Source organism: Cygnus atratus, chromosome 1 (genome assembly GCF_013377495.2).
Source record: "Cygnus atratus isolate AKBS03 ecotype Queensland, Australia chromosome 1, CAtr_DNAZoo_HiC_assembly, whole genome shotgun sequence".
NCBI classification, from domain to species: domain Eukaryota; kingdom Metazoa; phylum Chordata; class Aves; order Anseriformes; family Anatidae; genus Cygnus; species Cygnus atratus.
This window is the reverse complement of record NC_066362.1, coordinates 8,756,461-8,778,887: the sequence shown is the minus strand read 5'-3', so window position 1 is coordinate 8,778,887 and position 22,427 is coordinate 8,756,461. Positions and strand designations below refer to the sequence as shown.

At 40.8% G+C, this 22,427-nt stretch overlaps 1 protein-coding gene across 10 annotated transcripts in view; it reads right to left on the bottom strand.

The window, feature by feature from the left end:
• Window positions 1–22,427, bottom strand: part of SEMA3D (semaphorin 3D) — a 148,735-nt gene that overhangs the window by 28,326 nt on the left and 97,982 nt on the right. For all 10 annotated transcript variants that reach the window (XM_035549417.2, XM_035549422.2, XM_050716806.1 and 7 more), the window contains 3 exons: window positions 10,566–10,680; window positions 10,120–10,189; window positions 9,071–9,215 (listed from right to left, as the gene is read on the bottom strand). In XM_035549417.2, coding sequence (XP_035405310.1) covers window positions 9,071–9,215; window positions 10,120–10,189; window positions 10,566–10,680 — 330 coding nt within the window. The remainder of the gene's footprint in view (window positions 1–9,070; window positions 9,216–10,119; window positions 10,190–10,565; window positions 10,681–22,427) is intronic.

The following is a 22,427-nucleotide window of genomic DNA, read 5'->3' as shown; positions in this document are numbered from 1 at the left end:
ACATAGCCTGCGAAGAAAGCAGTGTGATGAAATAATGTTTTTTGTAGTGTGCTGGAAAAAAGTTAAGATTTGTCATGAAGTTGCAGTACAATCCTTCAGAACTAATTTCTACAAAAACTTTAGATTGCATTCCCACATCTCCAGCTTGACATGTATTCTATCTACGGTGCCAGTTAAGGTCTTGCTGTTAGGATTTGTTCCAATATGTAAAGTTTGATATTATCCAAAACATTCACATTAAGAACAATACATACAGTGCCAAGAGCTGAGCTTGTCCCTCCTCCATTGCTGGCGAACTGCCTTCTCACAGCCATGCAACTTCAGCTACCAGCAGCAAAGCTGTCCCCACAGGCTCAGGGCCAGCCTGGAACATTCCCTTCCTTGGGTTTCCACTGCCCGCTCTCTGTCTGGGCTGTGGGATGCACACAACACACTCTGGGGCAGCAGGGGAGAGCTCAGCAGAAGTGTTGGTTTTACTGAAATGGGAGTCTAGACAGGAATAGTGCTTAGGCTCCTGAATCATCTAATAGCTTTTGTAAATTTCTCCATAGTCAATAAGTCTACGAATTAAGATATGATCCATCACATATTCAGACATTTTTCTCAATATACGATTTAAAGTATGTCTGTGAATGAACTGACAAGAGAACAAAAATAGATTTGCATTATTGTACTCTGATACTTGCAAACCCAGTTTAATACAGGTAGAAAAGAAGAAAAAGAGGAAAATCCTACTGAAAAAAAAAAAAAGTTCATTTAGAAATATATGTTGCAGTGAGTTATCCCTAGGGGTTTTATGCTAGCTTTTCCATAAGAAATTCACTCTCTGAGTAGAATTTCCCTTGTTCTGTTTTCTGCTGTGCTTTCAGAAATTAAAGGCTTTGCAAGGTTATACCTTTAAGGTGGGCTGTAGTTAGCTTGGTTTTTGAAGACAGCAATATCAGTTCAATAATATCACAAAGAAATACATGATTTTGTATTACGCAGCAAAAGAGACAAAAATAAGGGTGTGATGGAAAAGAAAGAAAAGAAAGAAGAAAAGAACAGAAAAGAACAGAACAGAACAGAACAGAAGAAAGGGGAAGGGGAAGGGGAAGGGGAAGGAAATGGCATTTCGCTTATGCCAGACCTCCAAAAGCCCTATTGATTTTAAAAGTATATTTATCTTTGCAGGGGCTGAATCAAAGTTTTTTGGAATCAATACAAAGAAACCCATGTTCTTTATCCACCTTTACATCAATTTACTCTATGTAGAACCGGAAAGATATTCATTATTCTTTGCATTCCCAACCACGCAGTAATTCACTTTCCCCCTCACTGAGTACTAGAGGTTGATTTCCCTTACATGTACATTTTCTGTGGTTCATACTATCACCCACTAACTCTGAGTTACAGATCACATCTTATGGAACTTTGCCGATCGCTCACCTGTTCATAGCTCAATCTCAGAAGTCCATTTCTATTTAAAAAAAAGAAAAGAAAAAAAAAAAAGAAGTAGACCCACAGGTCTTAAAAATGTCCTAAATTTTTGCCAAAAAATTATCAACAGAGGAAGATGAGAACAATGACATCACTTACTAAAAACACTAGGATAAAATGTCTACCAATATGGAACTATAAAGCTGTTGAAGTATTACCAAAGACTTAAACCCTACCATGTATAATATAGGGAAATCTTTGCCAGTTTGCAGAGCTAATTTAGTAGAAACAAGAACTAAGGGTCTGATCCAAGGATCCACTTGAGTCAATAGGAACTTTTCCAATTATTTCAGTAGGCTTTGGATCCCATCCTAAGACAGCATGACCACCAGGAGCAGCTGGGCAGGTGTAACCCTGTTATGCTTGGCCAAGGGAGCTATTTCCAGAGGCATCACTAACTGTGGCATGATGGATGGAACAAGGGAATGAAAATTTGGGCCACCCTTTGGCAAAGTCCTCGGGCAGCTGTTTGAAGCTGTGTCCACCCATCATTACAGAACAATTCCTGTAGGTTTATGCTTCCTTTCATAGCAATCAATAGGATGCACAGAGATAAAGGCTTTATGGCCAAGTAGGTGAGTGAAGCAGCCTTTCACCTCTGAAAATGTGAGTTCATATCCTGGTGTATGTCACATGTGATAATGATATCAGTGTTCTCTGCCCAGTTCACATTTATTCACATCAGCAACACCAGATGCTGTTTCAGATATGTGACATCTTCCACTGGAGACAATAAGATATTTGCATTTATATCAAATGTCACAGGAATACACTGCCAGGGTTGTTTCATGTGGACTGCAAGAGAGTCTGACTCCATAAAAGTTCTGAGTACCATCATTGTGCTATCTCATCGGCTTCTGCTTTTGCAACAGACATGGGATTCATCTCACCTGACCTAAATTATCTTGGCTGTGTTTGAACTGCAGAAAGGAGGTGACTGTCTCTTTCCTTCTGATAGAGAAGTCTAAACAACTAGCTCAAATTAGATACTTTTCTTTTAGATAGATGAAGTCAAGAAAAATTAAATTAGTAAAATTAGTACTGCTAGATAGGAATCTTGCAGGAAATATATTCACCATGTAATTTATTCTTCAAAGTTGCTTAGGTGTTCACTGTCACAAATCGTATCTTTATCTAAATGTACATGTTCAGAAATGAAAAATAAAAGACAAAAACAAGCCTCCAAAACAGAAACAGAGTTAGAATTGTTAAGAACATCTCTATTCAAACATTGTATAAACTGCCATATGAACTTTTAAAGAATCAATTCAGTAGTAACTTAAAGCCTTTCCAGTGTCTTCAGTATGAGCTCACTTTGACCCTAATCAACCTGGACCAAGTCCTAAGCCCAGGTGATCTGCAAAAATACCCTTTTATTCCCTCATCTTTTATTTGTATCCAAATGCAATCATGAAGTGGTAAATTAAGGCTAATCTTTCTCAAGTAAAAGCAAGTAGGCTCAAAGTTAGCAATACTGCACATCTCTCTCTCTTTTTCTCTTTTTTTTTTCTCCTCTCATCTTATTAAATTTACAACTTAGTAGAGTGCTGGATGTGTAGATCTCACACAATACTAAGATGTATGGTGTGACTGTGTTAACATTATACGGGAACCCTGGCCAAGATTTTTAAAAGCTGGTGCCAGAAGTTAGGCTCCTAAATAAACATCCAATTTGCCAAAATGCATAGTGCTTTACACCAGCCAGTGAAGTCAGTAAGAGCTGCTGGATCTAACACCTATTAAAACTGTGACAATTATTTGGGAATCTAGATTTAAGGTATGTAAAAAAAAAAATCCTTTTCATTTAATTATGTATCTTTAATTCAGCAGTGCTGTTGTCTGCTGACCATTTTAAAACAGGATGATGCTCCCTGTGAACTACAAGAGTTTCAATTTCAAGCATGTCAAAAACCCCATTTTAAACGAGACTTGTCACATTTACCCTTAGACCCACTTAACAATGAGATTCAAACACACATAGGTTAGGTGCACAACAGGGACTTCATAACAGTGACTGAAGTAGGCATCTGCTGGGGAGATTTTTCAATTCCAGGCTGGAAACTTTCATGCTTTTCACAAGCAGAACTAAGCATCATACCAGTAAGGCACTCTCTTGGGATCATCTCAAGTAGCCAGTGTGAAACATAAAGCAATGGAATACTTCTTAAATCTCTCCCATTTGGGGGAATTAGATGCCTTAGCCTGGGCTTCCCTTCTGGTGGAGGTGTCCATTTGTTCTAGACACATGGACCAAAGCCATTCTGGGAGCTCCCCCCTCCTTCCTGTTTGAAAGTGTTTTCACTTTTCATGAGATAATTAGGTCACAGCTTAGCCAAGAGTAGAAAGAATATTGCTCGGATGTTAACCAGGAATGGAGAAGATCTGTTTTCCACTGAAAAGCTCTCTATTTTATATTATATGCAGCAGGAAGTAGAGAACCAGACCCTCCCTCAGAGGGAATGTACTAACTGCAGCTAGGCACTAATACTGACACTGTCCTTTTTGCTTATGATCTCAGCTAATTAATGTTTAACTACAAAGGAGTTAATATGGCCATATAATCAGCATTCTCCTGCAGTGCAACGTAGAGCCTTCCAGACTCCAAATGAGTTCTGTTACCAGTGAACCATCCAGCAAAAATCAGAGAAACAGAAGAAATACCTTCAGCTAGTCACTTCTGTGTTAAAAGAGGATCCTCCACCCACCCAACAAATTGAATTTTATGTGCATATAAGTTTAATGAGAAATGCAGAGTCTGAGGAATGAGCCACTGAGATGTAGCATTGAGGAACTGGTATGATGCCCAGAAGAACCTTAGAATATTGGGTACTTATAGTTTAGGATATTCTGTGATTTAGATGGCAGCCAAGAGATGACTCCTGGGGCTTAAGCATTTATGCCCTGCTGGAGACTCAGCACTAATCCATTCTGGAGAAGGAACTTGAGTTCCTGAGTGTCATAAAGACTGTGTGGCTTTTTCTCTGTAGTCTGATCAGAGCTTCACAAAACATTTTGCATTTGGACACGCCCCTCTAAAACTTTAGTGTTTCTCTAGAGGATGGACGTAATGTGCCTGTCCATCCTGTAAAGATGTTCACAACAGCCTTGCAGCTTAAGCCTGAAAGAAGACAGGGGAGAGGAGATTGAGTTAGGTTCTGCTGGACACAGAAAAAGCCAAAATTTTAAATGAAATCAACATCTAATCTCACTCCATCCCCCTAAATATGCACAAAATTAAATAAATAAATAAATAATAATCCCTAACATTATTTTTTTAAATTTATTTTTTTTATTTTTAGCTAGAGACTGTATTCCACTCGATGTATGGGGTTTGTTCTAATGTTTGTCTTGAACTCCTTGTATTGCTTTTCCATTTAACACACCTGTGTTGCTGATAGCAAAGGCTGACATAAGAGAACATTAATGTGAGGTTAACCATCTGAGACCAGCTAGGTGAGTGAACTTGACTTTGTAGGTGGCACTTTGCAATTTTCTGCCGACCTCAGCACACTGGAAAGGTGACTGGGTTCACAGCCTTTTGAAAGGCTGCTATGAATTGAGAAGTGATTCATGTTTGGGGGGAACATGTTGGTATGTAGGAGGAGGTGGAGGAGGCTTTCTCAGGAAAATAAACCTATAAAGTGAAACATTTCACATAATTAAGCAGCCCCATTTACAGTGGTGAGATCAAAGGAGAGAGGAATTGGAGAAGCAAAGAATGCAGTCTATCCCATAAAAGATCAGGTGAAAGAGAAAGATAAGTCTAAAAATAACAAAGGAAACCTGTGCAACCCTCAGTGTTTTATGAACACGCTTATTAAAGCAGGAAAATTAACCAGACGTGAGGACAGGGGGAGGCTTTTGGCAGACAGTATTTCTCTGTGGCTCAGCCAAGTCCCAATGGGATGGACACCACATCTTGATGGGCCTTTGCGCTGGATTAGCAGAAGAAATAAAGGGATTTCACTAAAGAAAGGAAGAAAAAGCAACTGAGAAAGACAAGAAAAATTGAGGAAGATCACAGAAAGATCTGAGGGTGAAGGAACTTATTTTTTAAAAAAGAGAGAACAACAAAGAATACAGAAGCTCAGAAGCATATATTGGTATTCAGATCTGGAGTGGAAAGAGGTGAGATATAACACCACAAATGGAGAAAAGCAATAGCTTCTGTACTGGGCTGCTTCTTGTAGCTAAGAAGTCAGTTAAACTGCAAGATTCTTACTTTGCTGATCCAGAAATCTAGATCCATTGTACTCAGTCTTGTCTTGAATAGCAATTAAATACCTAGGCACTATGACATACCAGACTATGTGTTAATCTGCATCTTTAAACACTGATGTTCCTCTCAAAATCTGGTCTTGGTACAGTAGTTACAGTTATATAAATAGGCTAGAACTGCTGTTTTCTTCTAATTCACTGAAAATCTTATTTAAAAGATTGAACATCTTCTGTGATTACTAGGAGGGTGTTATGAAAACTCTGGTTCAGAACACAGAACACATTTTAAAGAAAGTCCTTGAAGATTTCTTTATCAAAGGATAATTTCCTGCGTGAAACCCTGAAAGACTGGAAGAAAACTGGACTTGTTATTTGGGGACAGCTGCAGATATGCAAGTCCAATTTTGAGGCATCTAAAGAAGAAAAAGCAAAAGCTTTCTTGGTTTTCAAATAGCCCTTTGTACCAGGCTGCCAGCTGCTTGATTCTTTTCTCTCTCTCTCTCTTTTTTTTTTTTCATCTTCCAAACTGAAATAGATTTCGAGCCTTACTTCCATTTAATTTTCACCATTTCCACTTGCTCTTTAACGCTGCTGGGAGAAATTGAAGTAGAATTGCTGCATGCTTTGCAGCATCTGATCACAAGTCAGCCTGGCCAGGGTCTTGCAGGACGCCAGAGGGCAGGCAGACCCCACTGCATCACCCTCATGATGCTCAGCATTGCCAAGGCATGATGTCATGGTCATGCTGGGAGTTTATCTCCAACACAAATTGCCACAGGAAGCATTTTGTCAAAATTTCAGTATCAAAGTGGTCACAGCCTCTGTAGTGAACAGCTTTATTTACTTAGGAGATAAAGGCAGCTGAGCAAAAAGTTAAGTTAGGGTAAGCAGTCCCTAGCTTCTGTGTAAATGCTGAAAAGGAAGTCAATGCCTCTTGCAAAGCCAAACATCAAAGGAAATGCATTTCCTAGTACTGCCATTTTTAGACTTTGCCAAAACTTAAAATATTAGAAATATAAAATAGGGCAGTTTTGGCTATGCTAAGCTTTATGCAACACTTAAGTAGAGCTTAAATTTCAAAAATACTCTAGTAACTCTAAAAACTGGACAGATTATCCCTCTTTGGCTTTGTTCTGCTCATTCCTGAATCACCCCATAGTTGGCAAGAAATGGTGAAATTAATCTTTATAGAAGAACATTTCAGCATACAGACACACTGCAGCATTCTGTGGGCATGTAATGTGCTGCTTCTTTTCCTTGCCTTTGAGCACTGCGCTGCCCTTTCAGATCCCACTCTAAATCTGCTCAGATCCAGAAGTCTGGAGTACTCCACTTCAGGATGAGAGCATGGCGTGAATCCACCTCTTATTTGGGTACGCTATCTTAAACTACCAAGCCTGAAGTATGTTGTAATCCAAGCCTATTCCAGCTCAATAAGACTAATGATAAATAAGTATGCAGCAATATGTTTACCTTATCTACATAGTAAATATTACAGATATCTCTTTTCAGAGAACTTTCTTCAGTAAAATCCACTTTCCTTCTCAGCTCCTGGTCAGACAAACTCCTACAGAAATCCACTGGGTACAGAGTTCCTAAGGATTTTTACAAGACCATTTTCTCACAGCCGTTATCAGGTGTTTAAAGGAAGCAGTTAGAGAGTTAAGGGGCTGCTCATGGAAAATATCCATTTACATTAAACTTTCCAACTTTTAAAATACTTTTGAGCGTGGATATTCAAATCAGCGATAAAGATCAGCATTGACATGCTTCAGCATGACATGTTTCCTTCCTTGCGAATCCCAGCTCAACCATGTGATGGCTAATACACTCAAAAATGCAATGAGCTTATGACCCGTCTATCTGTGCAGAGTGTTCATCCTTATGGGGCACTGCGAGGTTTTCAAGAGAGTTATTTTAATCTCTTTAGATACCATGGGACCAGCTATTGTTCTCACTGGCACCATTTTTGTACTTAAAACTAAACACATCTGCACTTCTTAACCAGTAATGGAGTTGTGCATGCTAAAATAATAATAATAAAAGAATTAAATGTAATCTTCTTTTCTGGGGCCACCATATATTCTGCATGAGAGAGGGATGTGTAAGCCTGCGGTGTCTAAATTAGGAGCTTATTTGCTCCAGCAGCGCAGACCTTAGGCTGGAGCTTCCTTACTCTTTATGGAAAGCCTTCCTTCCCCACTCGCCTGCAGCTCTGAGAGGAGATAATCAGAGCACATGGCATGACCTGCTGAAGCTAAGGATGACCAAGTGCAACAGGGAGCAAGGGAATGGACCAATCAGTTGGATCCACTGGAAGGATGATGAAGAAAACACAAAGATACAAGAAAGGGTGTGAAAAAAAGAGGTAAATAAGCAAGATAATATGGCTTGAAGCAACGGTTACACCAATGCAGATGTCAGAGAAATAGTGTAGAGACAACCAGGTGGCTTCTAGGCAAGGTACGAGCAGCAGTCCAACCTCAGTAGCTCAGCATTTGGCTAGATTTATGCAGCTCCCTACTGCTAGTTCAATGAATACCAGACCAAGATAATGTAAAGCTGTCCTGGACAGTATCTGTCATATTCTCAAATCACTGCTCTTTTACAGTAATTGTAACAAGAGTTGCTCAAAGTTTTGCTGATGTTTTAAAAGTAAATGCATTTTTTTAGACATATCCTTTTCCTCCTCAGCTGTAACATAGGTCCATGCTTTTCCACATTTAATATCAAGACAGAAGTACAGAAATTCTTTACTAGTATTCTTTCAACATTTTTGACCTGATTGTTACATCTCAAGTCTAACAGATTTGTATTTAGATTTTTCCAGATATTAAACTTCACTTTTCTTCCTATTACTTGTTTTCCGTCACACAAAATCTGTAGCAACTAACTCTTTATTTTATTTCAACACACAACACATGCCCAAACACACATAATAGAATCAATGACCATATCTCAAGGAATGTGATTTTAACAAACACAAAGTTAACAGAAATACAAAACTCCAAATAAAATACCCCATCATAATTTAATCCTCCATAAAGAAAGGTTTTTGGCTTTATAAAAAGTGTTGGTGCCTCAGAGGTGATCCCAACAGATGGAAATTCAGCTGGACAGTAAGAGACCACAATAGGAGACAATCAGGAAATAGACAATCTGGACACAATCTCAGAGAAATGGAAAATGTATATTTATATATATAAACAGAAAAAGGGTAGGTAGAAGTCTGAGCTCTCAACAGAAGAGAAAGGGTTGTGAGGATAATTTGAAACATCCTGAGTGGAAAATATAAATTGACAGTCCATGGAGGGGAGAAAAGTATGATTGCCTTTGAGTAAAAATAGAAGTATGTAATTAAGGAGACACTTACTGTACCAGGTCTGGGATATGGGATACGACCTTCATACTGCACCCATCGATGATCCACACTCTCTTTGTGAGCATAGGGACCATTGAAAACAGCTCTGATATCTGCCATGCTGTACACACAAACTGCAGAGCCCTTGAAGACGGAGCTGCAAAAAGAAGACAGACTGATAAGCACATCTTCAGTGCACACCTCATCCAGTGAATTCATTAATTCCACTGAGTGAGATGGGTTTTCGATCAATCCTTCACCTGAGAGCTGATATAAGTGGTGCTAAATAACAGACAATGTGGACAGGTCTGATATGTACAGAAATTTAATGTCACTGTCATTACAGTGTAAAGCTTTGCTCAGGTGAAACCTGAACTTGTTAGCCTTTCCAATCACTTCATAGACTGTCATTTTTTCTAGTGTTCAGCAGGTTCCAGATACCATTTATTAACTATTAAGTTTAGAATTTTCTACAGATGAGGGACATTAAATTATGTTCACTTCTGTAAGTCTGTATTTTAATGATAACACAGGTGACGTGCCTGAGAATTAAAATCGCATTTACCAGATAATCAAAGAGTTAGAAATAAACATTTATTGCTTTTTTATTATTATTATTTTATTTTTTTTCCTATGTACTTTTCTATAAATAAATAAATAAATAAGAACTCACTTTCCCAAAGAACACCATCCCAGGTTGTTGAGTGGCATGTATTTCAGCTACTTCATGTGCTATGTCATTAATTGTGCTACATTCAATTCAATTCTAAATATTTTTTTGTGATTATATATTCTATGGAGCCACAGTAGTGGCTGCTTCTTAGTTAAGGAGTGTCTTGGCAATTTTTCTTTGTAATTGCACTGTGCAGTATATTACTTATCCTTATTATTTACACTTAATTCAAATGTTACAGAAACAAAATAATAATTTCCTTCCTGACAATATTACATAAAGCACCTCAATAAAATAAACAGCTGAGAGATTCATTAAATAATTAATCTATCCCCAATTAAGGTCTTCTGCATTTGTTTCCAGAGGTAAACATGTTCCTAATACATACCTTGTTGTAGTGAAGACTCCATATACAAGAGGGTTTCTCTCATCTCTGGTAGAAAGCAGGAATATATCTTCTGTAATGGGAACATATTTATTTATTTTTTATTAAACATCCATTGAACATTTCTACATTTATCAGTTATAATTTGAAGATTTGTAAAAATATAACAAATATTTATTTTTGTCTAATTTCTGCCATGTGAATTTGTACTAATATTCTGACATTTGCCCATTTGCAGGTAGTGTGTTTTTTATACAGAATTATAATATTATTATAATAAATAATATACTTTCCAACTTGGGGAACTACTTGGAAATTTAGTAAAATCAGAATTAGATGTGGTACTTCTCTAAAAAGAAAAACAAAAATGACCAACCAACAAACAAATAAACAAACAAAACCAAGCAAAGCTGATGACAAAATAAGCCATTAAAGATAACTCAACTTACGCAGCTCATCAAAATGTGTGTCTGCTCCTTCAGGACCAGGTATTGAGCACACAAGCCTGGCTTTCAGAAAAGTAGTCCACTTGTTTATTAGGCTCCGTTGACCTCCCATATCATTCTAGTAAAAAGAAAATGAAAAGACTAAATTACTAAAAAGATAAGAGCAGTTCTAACACATGATATGAAGTGCAGGACAACCTTTTTATAAGTAGCTAGAGTAGTCACTTCTCAGCTCAGCAATGAGCAATTAAAAAGTCCTAATTATACCCAAATCTGTTTGCAATGTTCTCAGAACAGCTCCACAGCTGGAATGCTGTGAAGCATATGTTATATCATGTGATTTCTTGTTCTCTGTAATGCTAATTTTTGCAATCAATGGTTCTTCAAGAATTGTTTACAAACTCAAAAATAATACAGAACATTCTGGATAGATTTAAAAAAGAAAAAAGGAAAGGAAAGGAAAGGAAAGGAAAGGAAAGGAAAGGAAAGGAAAGGAAAGGAAAGGAAAGGAAAGGAAAGGAAAGGAAAGGAAAGGAAAGGAAAGGAAAGGAAAGGAAAGGAAAGGAAAGGAAAGGAAAGGAAAGGAAAGGAAAGGAAAGGAAAGGAAAGGAAAGGAAAGGAAAGGAAAGGAAAGGAAAGGAAAGGAAAGAATATATTCATCACCTGTTCCTCTGTTCCAGAGATGTAAGTACTGTGTTGTTTTGTTTATATAGTACACAGATATATGCATTCCAGGGAAAAACAGTCATATTATTTCAATAATCTTTGTTATGGAAACATCATTTCTTCCTCCACAGAAAGGATTTTTTTTTTAAAATCTCTTTTACTATAGGTTTCCAAGATATGAGCACACTTGCCCAAATTCCCTTTAGTTAACAGAGAAAGAAAAACATCATAGAGGGTCACTTGAAAACTGAATTATCCTTCTGAAGAGTAGGTGTCCTTCTATTGATCCTATGATCCCACATGCTTCAGTTATGTAGGTGAAAGGATACACTAAAGGTACACTAATTCCATTTAGCTACATTTAAGAAATTAATATATTTCTAAAATATTTAGACATTTTCCATTTTTTTTCTTTGAGGGAAATGGAATACTATGACAGAAATTGTTCAAAATAATGAGCATTATGAGAAGGAATATGAAAAAAAAATGTAGTAATAGAGTGTTAGGAAAGAAAAAAAAAAAGAAGGAGTTGAGTGGGAGGAGTGGCACTTAGAAGAATGTTTTAAATTATAGGAAGCTCAATTTAAGTGTCTGTTTAGGAGCTTTTCTTCTTCCACTGAGAGTATGAAGAATGTATTGAATGACATTCATCTGTCCTCTTTGGCTCCATATAACTGATGTATTTAGGTTCTACAGTGCTATTTATGCCCCAGGTTTTTCAAAATGACATCTTTAAGGACAATGCTACTCCAGCAGGCACCATGAATTCAATCCTTTAAGAGAAATGTTCTTATCACCAACAGTAGTCTCTTAGCTGTAGGAGATGCCTTTTTATTTTCATTTACAAACTTTGAAGCTTATTGGGCCTGTGCTGTAAAATTAAGCACGACAAATTTAGTCATAAATATTCGTCCCCTCTGGATTTATTAGGAGAAATCTTTCTCTTCTTTCTTTCTTTCTTTCCTTATCTTCCTTCTCAGACACAGACACAGACACAGATTTCTAGGTTGGAAGAGACCTCAAGATCATTGAGTCCAACCTCCGACCTAACACTAAGTACTCCACTAAACCATATCGCTAAGCTCTACATCTAAACGTCTTTTAAAGACCTCCAGGGATGGTGACTCCACCACCTCCCTGGGCAGCCCGTTCCAATGCTTAATAACCCTTTCGGTAAAGAAGTACTTCCTAACATCCAACCTAAAACTCCCCTGGCGCAACTTTTGCCCATTCCCCCTCGTCCTGTCACCAGGCACGTGGGAGAACAGACCAACCCCCACCTCGCTACAGCCTCCTTTAAGGTAACTGTAGAGAGCGATAAGGTCGCCCCTGAGCCTCCTCTTCTCCAGGCTGAACAACCCCAGCTCCCTCAGCCGCTCCTCGTAAGACTTGTTCTCCAGACCCCTCACCAGCTTGGTCGCCCTTCTCTGGACTCGCTTGAGCACGTCCATGTCCTTCCTGTAGCGAGGGGCCCAAAACTGAACACAGTACTCGAGGTGCGGCCTCACCAGAGCCGAGTACAGGGGCACAATCACTTCCCTAGACCTGCTGGCCACACTGCTTCTTATACAAGCCAGGATGCTGTTGGCCTTCTTGGCCACCTGAGCACACTGCTGGCTCATATTCAGCCGACTATCAACCAATACTCCCAGGTCCTTCTCGGCCAGGCAGCTTTCCAGCCACTCATCTCCCAGCCTGTAGCTCTGCTTGGGGTTGTTGCGCCCCAGGTGCAGGACCCAGCACTTGGCCTTGTTGAACTTCATACAGTTGACCTCAGCCCATCGCTCCAGCCTATCCAGATCCTCCTGCAGAGCCTTCCTGCCCTCGAGCAGATCGACACACACACTTAGCTTGGTGTCATCTGCAAACTTACTGAGGGTGCACTGGACGCCCTCATCCAGATCATCGATAAAGATATTAAAGAGGACCGGCCCCAGTACCGAGCCCTGGGGGACACCACTTGTGACCAGCCTCCAACCAGATTTGACTCCATTCACCACAACTCTCTGGGCCCGGCTATCCAGCCAGTTTCTAACCCAGCGAAGCGTACGCCAGTCCAAGCCCCGAGCAGCCAGTTTCTTGAGGAGAATGTTGTGGGGAACGGTGTCAAAAGCCTTACTGAGGTCAAGGTAAACCACATCCACAGCCCTTCCCTCATCCACCAAGCGCGTCACTTTGTCATAGAAGGAGATCAGGTTCGTCAAGCAGGACCTGCCTTTCATAAACCCATGCTGACTGGGCCTGATCGCCTGCTTGCCCTGCAAGTGCCGCGTGATGACCCTCAAGATAATCTGCTCCATGAGCTTTCCTGGCACTGAGGTCAAACTGACAGGCCTATAGTTCCCCGGGTCTGCCCTCCGGCCCTTCTTATAGATGGGCGTCACATTTGCTAGCCGCCAGTCGACTGGGACCTCCCCCGATAGCCAGGACTGCCGATAAATGATGGAAAGCGGCTCGGCCAGCTCCTCCGCCAGTTCTTTCAGTACCCTCGGGTGGATCCCATCCGGCCCCATCGACTTGCGCACATCCAAGCTCCTTAGCAGGTCACCAACCATTTCCTCATGAATAGCGAAGGCCACATCCTGCTCCCCATCCCCTTCCACCAGCTCAGGGTACTGGGTATCCAGAGAACAACCGGTATTGCCGCTAAAGACTGAGGCAAAGGCAGCATTAAGCACCTCAGCCTTTTCCTCATCCTTAGTAACTAGGTTTCCCCTCGCATCCAGTAAAGGATGGAGATTCTCCTTAGTCCTCCGTTTCGCATTGATATATTTGTAAAAGGATTTTTTGTTGTCTTTAACGGCAGTAGCCAGGTTGAGCTCCAGATGAGCTTTGGCCTTTCTAATTTTCTCCCTGCACAGCCTCGCTACATCCTTGTAGTCCTCCTCAGCGGCGCGCCCTTTTTTCCAAAGATTATAAACCCTCTTTTTTCTGCTAAGCACAAGCCGCAACTCTCTGTTGAGCCAGGCCGGTCTTCTTCCACGCCGGCTCGTCTTTGAGCACGTGGGGACGGACCGCTCCTGTGCCGTTAAGATTTCCTTCTTGAGGAGCGCCCAGCCTTCCTGGACTCCTCTGCCCTTCAGAACCGCCTCCCAAGGGACTCGGCCAACCAGCGTCCTGAGCAGCTCAAAGTCAGCCCTCCGGAAGTCCAAGACAGCAGTTTTACTGGTCCCCTTCCTGGCCTCGCCAAGAATAGAGAACTCTACCATTTCGTGGTCACTCTGTCCAAGACAGTTTCCGACCACCACATCTCCCACCAGTCCTTCTCTGTTTGTGAAGAGAAGGTCTAGCGGGGCACCACCCCTGGTAGGTTCACTGACCAGCTGCATCAGGAAGCTATCTCCCACGCTCTCCAGAAACCTCCTAGACTGCTTTCTCTGTGCCGTGTTGTGTTTCCAGGATATATCCGGGAAGTTGAAGTCCCCCACGAGGACAAGCGCCGACGATTTTGCAACTTCTGTCAGTTGCCTATAAAACTCCTCATCCGTCTCCTCATCCTGGTTCGGCGGTCTATAACAGACCCCGACCAGGATGCTAGCCTTGCCGGCCTTCCCGCGGATCCTAACCCACAGGGATTCAACCTTATCATTCCCAGCCTGGAGTTCCACAACATCAAAAGATTCTCTAATGTAGAGAGCCACACCACCACCCCCTCTGTGCTGCCTGTCCCTCCTGAAGAGCCGATAGCCAGGCATTGCAGCACTCCAGTCGTGGGAGCAGTCCCACCACGTCTCCATGATGGCAACCAAGTCATAGCCTTCCTGCTGCACGATGGCTTCCAGCTCCTCCTGGTTGTTACCCATGCTGCGTGCATTAGTGTAGATGCACTTCAGCTGGGCCATCGCCTTCTTCCCCAGCCTAGCCATTGTTTCCCCCGGCACGGCTCCAACAAGCCTTGTTTGAGCCCCGTCCCCCTTCTTGCCTAGTTTAAAGCTCTCTCTATGAGCCCTGCCAGCTCCTGGCCTAGGATCCGTTTTCCCCTTGGAGATAGGGACCCGTCTGGGGCCATCAGGCCGGGTGCCGAGTAAAGCTCCCCATGGTGAAAAAACCCAAAATTTCTGTGCTGGCACCAGCCTCTGAGCCACCTATTAACCACGTGAGCTTTCCATGTCCTCTCCGTGCCTCTCCCTTCCCCCGTAGGGATAGACAAAAACACCACCTGCACTCCCGCTCCCTCCACCAATCGTCCCAGCCCCCTATAGTCCTGTTTGATAGCCTTCAGGCTTCTCTTTTCAAGATCATCACTGCCAGCCTGGACTATCAAAAGCGGGTAATAGTCAGAGGGGCGAACCAGGTTTGGAAGCTTCCTGGTAACGTCTCTGACTCTGGCCCCAGGGAGGCAGCAGACTTCCCTATGCGTGGGGTCAGGCCGACAAATAGGGCCCTCCGTTCCCCTGAGGAGGGAGTCGCCCACAACAATCACCCTTCTTTCTTTCTTGGTGGAGGCAGTCCTGAGGCGTGGAGTCAACTTCCTCACCTCAGGCATCCTCCTGGGTAGGCTTCCTACCTCATCCTCACCCACCGGTCTCTCAAGCTCCAGGGCCTCAAACCTATTGTTCAAGGGCACCTGGGAAGGCAGCGCCGGAAGGGGAGTGCATCTCCTGCGAGGTCGAGAAGGGACCTGTCTCCATTCCTCCTCAACTCGCAGGTCCCCTCCCTCTGCCCAATGGCGACAGGGCAGGGGGTCCACCCCCCTTTGGGGCGTCTCACCCTGGTCCCTCTCCCTCCGGTCCTGCAGGGAGTTGCTCCACCAGTCTATCTCCCGCTCGCACTCCCTGATATCCCTCAACCTCTGCACCTCCTCCTTGAGTTCTGCCACCATGCGGACCAGGTCGTCCACCTGCTCGCACCTCACGCAAGCAGTCCCTCTGCCTCCCGCCGATGGCAGCAAGAGGCTCAGACACTCCCCGCATCCGGAGACCTGAACTGCCGCATGTTTGGACGGGCAGTCGGTCTGGGTGTGTACTGACTTCCTAGAGAAAGCACCATGCCTGGTGGAGACCATTGCAGACCATTCTCTTCCTTCTCTTCCTTCCTCTCTCTCTCTCTTTCTCTTTGTAACTATAAGGGTATTACGCAGTATTTCCAAGGACTGTATTTGGCCCTTCAGGGCTGTATCATAAATATTAAAGGCATTCAGAAAGATGGTTTAATGTGCTGAAATTCACCTCACAAGGAGTAACACTCTCTGGTAATGTACTTCCTTTCCAGCTTCCCTTTTCATGCATTTGCTACTTTTAAATAGGTTAGCTCAGCTGGAAATTATAGTTGTTAATCTATCGCCTTTGGAACTCATGTTCTTACAAGAATTGCTACCTCCCCTCTTGATTTCCTGAAGTCCTGCCAAGCCTGGAGCTTTGCATCTAGCCAACAGATTTATTACAAAGGTGTCAAAATTAGCAGCCTTAAGCCAATAGGAAAAATAAGCTCTGCATGTGTGTGTTCTGTTCAAAGGCATGACAGATAAACTTTGTGGACTAATTAAAACCAAACAATTATGAAGATGCAAGAAAGAATCTTAAAAACCAAAAAGCTTTAAGCTTTTTCTTCCTCTGGCAATTCAGATTAGCTAAGCAATTCTTGTATTGCAGGGCATCCACTTAGGTTTCTGGTGGATGGGGAACAGCATCACTAGCTCTTGAGATGTCTCTAAAAGCCTGGCTAGGATCAAGAACAGGGGAGGAAGCAAGATATGATGAGGCTGCAGTGGGAAAAAAAAAAAGAAAAAAAAAAAAAAAGTTGTCTTGCTCAGGCTCCTGCCATTGCAGGAGTTGAGCTCCTGCAAGAGATTGGAAAATACATACTTGTATTTTACCACCCTTAAGCTGTGATCCAACAGAACATTTTTGTAAATGCTTATTTTAAATGTATCAGTAGTTCCACTGAGTTCCTAGAGAGTAGTGTGAACCAAATCCTGTTCTTGAAGGAAGCAGTTTTAGCAAGTGCTATGTGCTTTAAAGTATAAGATTCCACTGAGTATAAGATATATCCGTATTTCCTCACTCTCAAGCCAGGACGTGATGTTAACCATGTTACTTGAATTTAAAAGACATTAGTACAGACATTCACTAAGTGTGCCTTAAGTTTGAAGGATAGATCCAAATGGTGCCAATAATACTGTACTATATACAAAGGAGCAAGGGGAATTCAATGACCAGCCAGCACTTCATGATTTACTAAGTTTTTCTGAGGTCAGAGTGTTAAAAAAAATCATGCTGCAGAAATCAGAGACACAAAGGACCTTTCAGTGGTTTAAAAATTTGTACTTGTACTGACATACCCACCAACATGCTTCTTCCTACTGCTTTTGCTGAATATAGCAAAATGAACATTTTCTTAGAATTTTTTTTCCTTTTTTTAAATTTTGTTATTTTTTTAGTTTGATTTACAGTCATATAATACTCTTCAACTCTTTGTGTCATCTCTGAATAATGCAGCGTCTTTGTTTTCCTAAAATGCGCTCAAGATTCACTGGTGGATAAGTGCAGGAATTGCCAAAGGCTGTGGCAGTTTTATCTACAGGTGGTGTTAGCTCAGCTCAAAGCACAGGGTTCAAAACCTATTAACAATTTAGGCATATTTGTGCTCCTGGGCTCTCAAGTAGTAGTTGTCTGAGAAATCTCTGAACATCTCTATGCTTTGAAGAAGGTGTCCCCCTCCTTTCCTAACAATATTTTATGGTTCATATTAGGTCAGACTATGAGATATGTCTCAAAGCTTCAGCTGCTGGAGAACATGTGATTATTCACCTTCAGACCACATTAGTACGAACTCATTAGCTTTGAATCATATCTGCCTATTCTGCTACAGATTCCTTGGACCATCATAGTTCATTATTATTGGCCTCTGAAAGGTTGGACAGAAGACATACAGCCCGAAAATCTGTTTGAGACTGGGTTGGTACAAAATGAAGACAATAGTTAATATCAGTCTGCAATGAATCACTGATGTGTTCAAATACTGCAAGCTGGTTGCAAAGTATGATATTTATATAATAAGATGTACCGGCTGGATAGTCAGTAGATAAGAAAAACTGGATAGAGAGCAAATCACCAAAGCAGAGACCAGTCAATGCATAAGTGTCCAGGAACAGGGTTTCAGCACAAAGTTTCCACATCCTAAATGACTGCTGGACCTCTTTACACCAAGCAAGGACTGGCCTCAACAATGACAGAAATGTGTGTTAAATTTGATTCATTGAAATTATTTCGGCCAAGAGATACTGATACTGAAGACAAAGAACAGTAAATATTTTAGGCAGATGAGACAAGACAAGAAAAATTTAAGTGCTGAGAGAAGGGGAAGGCAGAATGAACACGACCTTCATTCCCAAAACATTACTAATCTCCTTGTAACAGATGAGCAGCCACAAGTATCTGAAATTTTATCTCCAAAAATATCACGTCTAAGCACACTGGATTAGCAGTGTTTACTATAAACTTTGTTACATTACAGATGAAGGCACTTAGGACTGCATATTTCTTTTTGAATATAAATAAAGGTTTAATTAGCACTTACTGCTTTGTAATCTCACAAACTGCAACAGATACCAACACTTCCGTCTGAAATACCTTCTTTTTAACAGGAAGAAGTGCCTGTAAAATCTCAGTTGCTGGTGTTTGCATGAGTTAGAGATTTAGATAATTGCCAACTAGAAGGTGGGCAGTTCAATCTGTCATGTGTTGAGGAAAGAATACCAAAAAGAACAAAAAGACCTAAACACAGAAATTATCTACAAAAGTGGGGAAGTAATCCAATGTGATTTTAATTGAAATAAATTAAAAATAAATTAAATATGTATTTTAATTAAAAATACTTTTATTCTACAGAAATCTTCAAATTTTATCCTTTTGTTATGAGTTTGTTCTAAACAAACAAACAAACAAACAAAAAAAAAACAATTACTACCAAGCTATTGTAAGAATTTAAATATTTAATGCACAACTTCAATGAACCCAGGTTCGCATGTAAGTATATGGTTTTCTGAAAGCAATAAAGAATGTTGTTTAAATAATAATGCAAAATAATGCAAAATTTGCGAAGTAAAATAAGGTCGTATCAAATGTCTTCCTTTGGAGACTTCTACGCAAATCTCAACTTTGTGGCCTGTAATTTATGTACAGAAGAACAAAGCAACTTGCTTTTCAAAAACTCTGATTTGTGATAAGTTACCAGCTTATTGTGAAAATAAAAAATATCAGACTATTGTCAATGAACAAATGATTTAAAAATCCACTTAAAAACTTTTGGTTGCTCCTATTATCTGTTCTATTTTATCTTATATATAATATAAATGTAGCTTCACTGAAATGCACAAATAACTGTGTTGGCAGGAAAACAGATGTCAGCAAAGCTAAAGAACATCTGCATCATTGGGGTTTTAAATCTCTTATTTGTTTGTGAGTAACAGTGACAAATTGAACATTAGAAAAAAAGTGCAGTTTTCTGAAAATCAATCAACATCAAAGATGTCAAACACTGTGATTCATAAAACTTTAAAGACAGTAATTATCCTGAATAGTCATCTAAAAAAAAAAAAAAAAAAAAAAGAAAAGAAAAGAAAGACAATGAGTGGAATTTCTAGAAGCAGGTTATTAATTAGAGCCAGTGGCAAGATGTGCAAAAGGACCATCCAAAGTGAATTCCTGGCCTCAGTAAAAGGAAATATTGGAGAACAGAGGGAAAAAGTGCTGAAACTGCAAAAGACCCTGGAGCCCTTCCCTTTTGGGCAGTCTAGCTAAGTTACAAAGCCACCAGAAAAAAATGCATTGCCCAGCAGCAAAATCGTACATTATGGGGAAGAGGAGAGGAGGGGGGGACATAAACAAGAAAAAATACACTTCTAGCAGACTTCAATTATGTTTATAAACAGTGAAACTGTCAACAGTCTTATCAGTGGACTTCTGTCTTCAAATTTTTCGTTCTTTTTTTTTTTTTTTTTTAATTATTAGGTTTTATTTTCTATATTCTGGCCCTATTCAACTCTGTCAGTTACTGGCATAACACAGGAAAGTAAGACTTCCTTCTTCATGAATTTAGGTTGAAAAGTTCTTGTCTAAACCATTCTGATGTCAGAGAAAAGATTCCTCCCATGATTTCAGCAGGCTATGGTTCAGGTCCAAAACCATCAAGCAATCCATGAAGTCTGACTGAGAGAGAATAAAAATGCACTTGCAATATAAACAAGAGAAAGGAGGTGCATGCAATTTAGATCTGTGACTGCTTGCTCTCTGCTATGGATACCTAGAGTAAACTTGGAAAGTCAGTTCATCTCTATATGCACAGTTCCCATCTGCAAGTGAGAGTGGTGACTATTTAGTAATTCTGCTGTTTATATGAGATGACCAGATCATTCACAGGGAAAGCTTCTTATTACAGGATTGCATATTGCTTCATATAAGACACCAACCCATCTGGCCACAGTGGATATTGCTAGTTTATAGTGTTTCTGCTGCTTGAGCTAGTTGATCCAAAGACCGTGATGTGTGCAGGACTCGGCCTCGTGCATAATGTGCTTCATCACAGAGACAACCCTTGCAGAGTCTGGCCTGGCAGAATGGGATAAATGCTTCAGCCTACAGACTGTGCATTATAAGGTCTCTACCACTGCAGTAGCATCTGCATTAAATTAGACAAGAGAACTAAAGATGTGAATGTGCATGGACCACTGATAGGAAGAGCCTGAGTCACACATCACCTCAACAAGAAAACCTGGAATAAATTTAGCCTTCCTGCTTACCAGGGTTATGCATCAGCTGGATAGCTCTACGGTGCTCCTTAGACTGTCTCAGAGAGCAGACTAACTGCCCCTTATCACCTCCAACAGCATATTGAGAAGTTCCTCTAGATTTGTGTGGCTTGGCCATTAAGCTTTCCCCTAGGCAAACCTGTTTACAGAGAATCCTTTTATAATAATTTTCCATATTTTTCTGGAGAGTTGAATACCATCACCTCTTGAAACAGACAATCCATAATTCGAGATTACAGATGTGCAAAACCCCAGACTGCTTTTTGGTCTCTGGGAGCTGACAGTCTTGAGCACCTTCCTGAAATCATAGCCCCTCACAGTCCAGAGCCTAATGCATACCTTGTCCTGGCTGCCTGCTTACTGTCCCTATCTTGAGACAGTGCCATTGTGTCAGGCACTTTGACTAAATGGTCCTCAGCATTAGTGCAGCGGATTCACTGCCCTCATACCTTTGTACTGGCTGGCTTAATTCCCTTAGTGTAATCCACACTGCTTGGTGTGAAAGGAGTTGGAGAGGTTAACTAGAATCTTCTATAGACTAAGATTATAGCTTGTGGATCAAATCATTTGTTGAGTACTGTGCACGTACAAAGTTGATTGCACAACCAGGGTCAAATATAGATATTAAAACCAAAATAAATAGAAAAGATAAACATTTGCCTCAACCTCTGCCTTATCTAGACAGCAGACTTAAGACAGGAGGGGCGCACATCTCTATTACCAGAAGCATGCAGGAGTGCTGTGGTTAGTGGAATGCTTGTTTTTGACTTTCCTGGCTGAAATAAGTAAATGCCTAGAAGGACTGAATGAGGGAAGCCTTTGGCTTGAAACCAGAGTGAAACTCAGGTAGCTGGATCTATGGCAAAATTACCAAGTCCATTGATCACACAATCCATCACTGGAAAGCTGACATGAAACCTATGGGTAAGGATGCCACTCTGGGCATTCACATATTTCTAGGCATTAAGACAAGTGGAAAGAGGGTCGTTATTGCAACTGAAAACCATAGCTCAAACTACGAGACTATAGGCCACATCTGTGTGAAAATGCCTTCTGTCGGAACGATGGGTGTAAGAAACTATATTGTAGCTTTGAGTTCCTGCTCGTCAAGTGGATTTGCTGTTATTTCATTCAGAATGGTAATGTACTCACATTAAGCATACATAATTGTTTGGTTCACTATGGAAAATGTTGATTTTTATTTTGGAAAGTGTTTAAACATCACACTCAGACGTTTCTACTGAATTAACTTTGGATGGGATCCAAATTGGAAAATCTAACCAGCAAAGAGAACTTCTGGATGGTTGCTAAGCATATGGGGGGGGGGGGGGGGGGTGGAGACAGAAACTAACAGGTTAAGATAAAGAGAGAGGGAAAGAGAGAACATGTCTGAATGTGATTTGGGACAAATGAAATAATAAAATTAAGCTTTTTAAGCTTTGAAGTGATAA